Source organism: Hemicordylus capensis, chromosome 2 (assembly GCF_027244095.1).
Source record: "Hemicordylus capensis ecotype Gifberg chromosome 2, rHemCap1.1.pri, whole genome shotgun sequence".
In the NCBI taxonomy this organism is placed as follows: Eukaryota; Metazoa; Chordata; class Lepidosauria; order Squamata; family Cordylidae; genus Hemicordylus; species Hemicordylus capensis.
In genome coordinates, this window is record NC_069658.1 from 262,444,690 (window position 1) to 262,450,972 (window position 6,283).

Genomic DNA, 6,283 nt, shown 5'->3' on the forward strand with positions numbered 1-6,283 from the left:
TTCTAAAACACACACACACACACCAACCAACCAATCTCTTTATACTTGTACGTGAGATGCTCCAACCCCTTCATAATTTGATTTGTATTCTCTTTTTAGTATCTTTTTCAGCACATGATATTCACAGTTTTAATTTCAGTCCCATCCATAATAATTTCTAACACTGAAATTTGCCCATGATAGTGATGATGATTGTTATTACTGCTGCCATTTTTTATTTTTATTTTATTTTATTTACTTTCTGGTGCATGACCACACACATCAGCAAATACATGAAATTAAGATGTGAAGTTAAGCCCTGATGTCCATCACTTTGGCCTTATGCTGAATCTCTGTGCACATGCCTTGCTATGCATCCTGGATTTTTAAATTGCTAAATAACTGGGAAGGATCAGGATCACAGCATGAGAGATGCGGCTTTAGTCAATTGGCCCACCTCAGCCACAATCCAGATTGAGACCCGCTGCAGCTGCTATTTCCCAGGAAGGAAGGCCCCCGTTTGTACCAATGGGAGCTTACTGCCCATGGCATATAGCAGGTGCAGAGGAGGGGGGACCTAGACCATGGACATACCATGAGGACCCCCTCCTCCCATGTCATGATCTCAAGCTGGATCACACTCCATTGCAATTGCTCTAGCATTAAAATAACACACATACTATTATTTAATTTATTATTATTATTATTATTATTATTATTATTAGCCAACACAATGTGCAGTGTGCATCAGCATAGGAAGGACTGTGGGTCTGCAAGGAGCCTCTAGCACCCCTGAAGCAAAGGCATGTTGCACAGCCAAGCAGACATGGAGGGGGGTGGGAGAGCGATTTTTTTGCTTCTCTCCAAAGGCCCATTCCACATGCAGGAATGCATTTCTGAGGGCCATGCTACCCTCAGTAACATTTTCCTGCAAGTGGGAAGGACATTTGGAGAGAGGGGAGAGAAGCAAAAAATTTTCCCTTGTCCATGCTCACTTGACTGTGCACGGTATGCCATTGCTGCAGTGTAGGGATGCTGGAGGCTCCCTGAAGACCCACAGCCCTTCTTAGGCTGACCTACTGATGTGCATCATGTTAGTTGGCATTAATTTGATTGATTGATTTAAGTGCCGTCAAGTCAGTGTTGACTCTTAGTGACCACATAGAGAGATTCTCTCCAGGATGCTCTGTCTTCAACTTGGCCTTTAAGGTCTCTCAGTGGTGCATTCCTTGCTGTTGTAATCGAGTCCATCCACCTTGCCGCTGGTCGTCCTCTTCTTGTAAAGCATATAGAAGAACAGGCCCTGCTGGGAGAGAACCAGCATGGCTTCTGCAAAGGTAAATCTTGCCTTATGAGCCTTTTGGTGTCAACAAGTGTGTGGATAAAGGTGATTCAGTTGACATAGTATAACCAGATTTCCAAAAAGCTTTTGACAAAGTTCCTCATCAAAGACCTGTGAGAGAACTTAGCAGTCATGGGATAAGGAGACAAGTACATGTATGGATTGCTAACTAGTTGAAGGACAGGAAACAGAGTGTAGATATAAATGGAGAGTTTTCACAATGGAGGGAAGTAAGAAGTGGGGTCCCCCAGGGATCTGTACTGGGACCGGTGCTTTTTAATTTATTCATAAATGATCTAGAAGTAGGGGTAGGCAGCGAGGTGGCCAAATTTGCAGATGATACCAAACTCTTTCGGGTAGTAAAATCCAAAACAGATTGTGAGGAGTGCCAAAAGGCTCTCTCCAAACTGGGTGAATGGGCAACAAAATGACAAATGTAGTTCAATGTTGAACAGAGTAAAGTGATGCCCATTGGGACAAAAAAACCCAAATTCAAGTATATGCTGATGGGATCTGAGCTGTCGGGGACTGACCAGGAGAGGGATCTTGCGGTCATAAGAACATAAGAGCAGCCCTGCTGGATCAGGCCCAAGGTCCATCTAGTCCAGTATCCTGTTTCGCACAGTGGCCCACCAGATGCCACTGGAAGCCACAAGCAGGAGTTGAGGGTGTGCCCTCTCTCCTGCCATTACTCCCCTGCAACTGGTACTCAGAGGCATCCTGCCTTTGAGGCTGGAGGTGGCCCACAGCCCTCCAGCTGGTAGCCATTGATAGACCTCTCCTCCATGAAGTTATTCAAACCCCTCTTAAAGCCATCCAGGTTGTTGGCTGTCACCACATCCTGTGGCAGAGAGTTCCACAAGTGGATCACGCGTTGTGTGAAAAAGTACTTCCATTTGTTGGACCTAAACCTCCTGGCAATCAATTTCATGGAGTGACCCCTGGTTCTAGTGTTGTGTGAGAGGGAAAAGAATTTCTCTCTCTCCACTTTCTCTACACCATGCATGATTTTATAGACCTCTATCATGTCTCCCCACAGTTGTCTTTTTTCTAAACTAAAAAGCCCCAGGTGTTGTAGTCTTGCCTCATAAGAAAGGTACTCTAGGCCCCTGATCATCTTGGTTGCCATCTTCTGTACCTTTTCCAGTTCTACAATGTCCTTTTTAAGATGTGGTGACCAGGGTCGTGGTGGACAGTCCGTTGAAAGTGTCGGCTCAATATGCAGCATCTGTTAAAAAGGCCAGTTCCGTGCTAGGGATCATTAGGAAGGGGATGGAAAATAAAACTGCTAATATTATAATGCACTCATACAAAATGATGGTGCGGTCACACCTGGAGTACTGCATACAATTCTGGTCACCACATCTAAAAAAGGACATTGTAGAACTGGAGAAGGTGCAGAAGAGTGCGACCAAGATGATCAGGGGTATAGAGCACCTTCCTTATGAGGCAAGACTACAACACCTGGGGCTATTTAGTTTAGAAAAAAGACGACTGTGGGGAGACATGATAGAGGTCTATAAAATCATGCATAGTGTGGAGAAAGTGGATAGAGAGAAAATCTTCTCCCTCTCACATAACACTAGAACCAGGGGTCATCCCTGAAATGGATTGCCAGGAAATTTAGGAACAGCAAACGGTAGTACTTTTTCACACAACGCATAATCAACATATGGAATTCTCTGCCAAAAGATGTGGTGACAGCCAACAACCTGGATGGCTTTTAAGAGGGGTTTGAATAACTTCATGGAGGAGAGGTCTATCAATAGCTACTAGTTGGAGGACTAAAGGCCAGCTTCAGCATTAAAGGAAGGATGCCTCTGAGTACCAGTTGCAGGGGAGTAACAGCAGGAGGGAGGGCATGCCCTCAACTCCTGCCTGTAGGCTTCCAGTGGCATCTGGTGGGCCACTGTGTGAAACAGGATGCTGGACTAGATGGGCCTTGCGCCTGATCCAGCAGGGCTGTTCTCATGTTCTCTTTCCTTCAACTTTTTCCAGCATTATGGACTTCTCAAGGGAGCTGGGTCTTCGCATAATGTGTCCAAAGTATGATAGTTTGAGCCTGGTCATTTGTGCCTCAGTTCTGGATTGATCTGTTCTATGATCCATTTATTTGTTTCCCTGGCTGTCCATGATATCCTCAAAAGTCTTTTCCAGCACCAAAGTTCAAAAGCATCAATACTTTTTCTATCTTGCTTCTTCAAAGTTCAGCATTAATAGAGTACTCCTTTTCAATGAACAAGTTCAGAAAGCAGTTCACAAAGCAGAGAAATGAAAAAAGAAATGGTTCCCTGTCCCAAAAGGGCTCATAGTCAAAGGAAAGGAGAGGAAAGGGCAGAGATGCTAGCAACAGCTGCTGGAAAAGATACTAAGCTAAGAATGAAGAGGGACATTCATTCTCCTCCTAAAAACAAGAGAACCACCACTTAGAATGTGCCTCTTTGCCCATTTGCAGAGGTTATTTAGGAGTAAATTTCATTGCTTACAATAACACCAGGTTTGAGAAATCTATATGGAGCTTTTCAGAGTCTTACTGTGTTTTTACAATCCTACTTCGTTTACTGTCATCATCAGCAAACTTGACAACTTCACTGGCAAGACCATTGAGCAGATTTGAGTACCCTTTGATAGCGGTCCTCCAAAAGCAGTAATTTATAATTTTTCCATTTATCAATTACTTCTAAAACTCCATGCACTATTCCTGGAGCAAAGTGTGGAGCTTTATGCCGTATGCATGCCGTTAGTACGTTCTCTTCTCATCATGCCATTGGTTCCTGATTTATACAAATACCTAAAAGATTCAGCGGCAATTTTCAATGAGTTTTAGGCACTAACTAAGCCATTTTTTTGAAGGGCAGTATATAAATCAAACAAACAAACAAACAAAGTTTGATCCAGACTTGGTGAGCTGAACTAGAGGCCCAGTTCAAGTAGAGGAGGCACCGGATGTCTGGAACAAATCATAACCTGTCAGCCAGGTTATTTATTTATTCCAGGTTATTTATTTATTCCGTGCTTCTAGCTGTTCACATCAGCTGCCATTTTCTGTGAATTCTCTGCTTCTTATTAGCTTTCCTTGCTTTTATAGATGATCTTCTACAGTGAAGCATCATGGAAAGAAAGTAACCAAAGCTACCAAGGATTCATTCTACTGGGAGTGGCAGACCGCCCTCATTTGGAGATGATACTTTTTGCAATCATCTTGCTCTGCTATACAGTGACCCTCGTGGGGAACACAACTATCATTGTGGTGTCATGGCTAGACCCCCATCTCCACACCCCCATGTATTTCTTCCTCAGCAACCTCTCCTTCCTTGACCTCTGCTTCACTACCAGTCTTGGCCCTCAGATGCTGGTGAACTTCTGGAGAAAAAGCAAGTCTATCACATATGCTGCCTGTGTGGCTGAGCTGTACATCTCCCTAGCTCTGGGCTCTACAGAGTGTATTCTGTTGGCTGTCATGGCGTATGACCGCTATGCTGCAGTCTGCCAGCCCCTGCACTACACTATCATTATGAGCCACTCCTTATGTTTCAAAATGGCGGCCATCTCCTGGGTGAGTGGCTTCAGCAACTCGCTGGTACAAACAGTGCTGACTCTTCAACTTCCACTATGTGGCCAGAACCGGGTGGACCACTTTTTCTGTGAGGTGCCAGCTTTTCTCAAATTGGCTTGTGTTGACACTTCACTCAATGAGGCTGTGCTCTTCTCTGCCAGTGTGGTGTTTCTTCTAGTGCCACTGGGCCTCATCATAGTCTCTTATGGCTACATTGTGGCAGCTGTGTTGAGGATCCGCTCAGCTGAGGGCAGGCGGAAGGCCTTCAACACCTGTGCCTCTCACCTGACTGTGGTATCACTCTTCTATGGGACAGCCATTTTCAGTTATCTCCAGCCCCCGTCCAACTACTCCCGTGCCTGAGGCAAGATGATCTCCCTTTTCTACACGTATGTCACCACCATGCTTAATCCCCTCATTTATACACTGAGAAACAAAGAGGTGCATAGAGCTGTAAGAAGGTTGATGAACAGGCACTCAACAACTTAGCCCAATGGTCTCCCAATTTATTAACAGAATAAGCAAAATCTTATTATATTACTTTTACTTATTACTTGCTTTTATCATATCTTTAGCATTTTCCAGTGATCAGTGTGTCTTTAAACTAAATCTGTTAATTTATTTAATTATATATTTATTGCAAATACAACCACAATAAATGCACAACAATACACCTATGGAAAAAATGTTTAATAGAGAATACTTGTTTAGATTAATGTCCAAATTACGGTTATGAAATCAACTAAGTGAGACCATGCTTTTTGAAATGTCTGTCTTTTCCTGCCATTTCTAAACAGTCATTATGTTGTACATATGTATTAATTTTTGTACACCTGTACATGTGTGAATCACTGCACTTGCATTCACCTTAAAAATGAACCTGGGTACAGGCCTGCTTAAATGCAGACAAGAAATGTACTATTGGACATGTGTTAAACATCATTTCTGAAAAATGTACATACATTCAGATCTGTTCATGTGTATGCAGTGCACAGATTGTACATGTGTTGGACACAATAGCCCTCTTCGGGCATTAGGCACCAAAGTGGTATTCACAGTTACAGAACCAAAGCAGGTAGGAAGTCCCACCCTGGAGCTGTCACTCATACCCTGGATCTTGCCTCTCACAGTTACAGAGTTATTGTTATAGAGTGTGAAAAGGGACACACTATAACCATGATGGCTGCTAATAACGGAAATGGCAGCCATCACAGTTACATCATGTGCTTTTTCACACAAACACTGCTGTAACCATGAGCAGTGAGGTCCCAGGGATAAATGACAGTGCTGGGACTTTCTACCTGCTTCCAACTGGCACTTTTGGCACTGTAACTGTGAGCACTGCTTCAGTGAACAACATCTTCCCTATTCACATGTTATGTTCAATGCACATACAATCTGTGGAC

General features: G+C 43.6%; 1 protein-coding gene across 1 annotated transcript; it reads left to right on the forward strand.

Moving 5' to 3' along the window:
• The first annotated feature begins 1,219 nt into the window (after window positions 1–1,219).
• Window positions 1,220–5,700, forward strand: LOC128347257 (putative olfactory receptor 2B8). The gene is made up of 2 exons (XM_053301631.1): window positions 1,220–1,316; window positions 4,410–5,700. The coding sequence occupies exons 1-2, from the start codon at window positions 1,302–1,304 to the stop codon at window positions 5,238–5,240; spliced, it is 846 nt and encodes a 281-aa protein (XP_053157606.1). The 5' UTR covers window positions 1,220–1,301; the 3' UTR covers window positions 5,241–5,700.
• The last annotated feature ends 583 nt before the right edge of the window (window positions 5,701–6,283 follow it).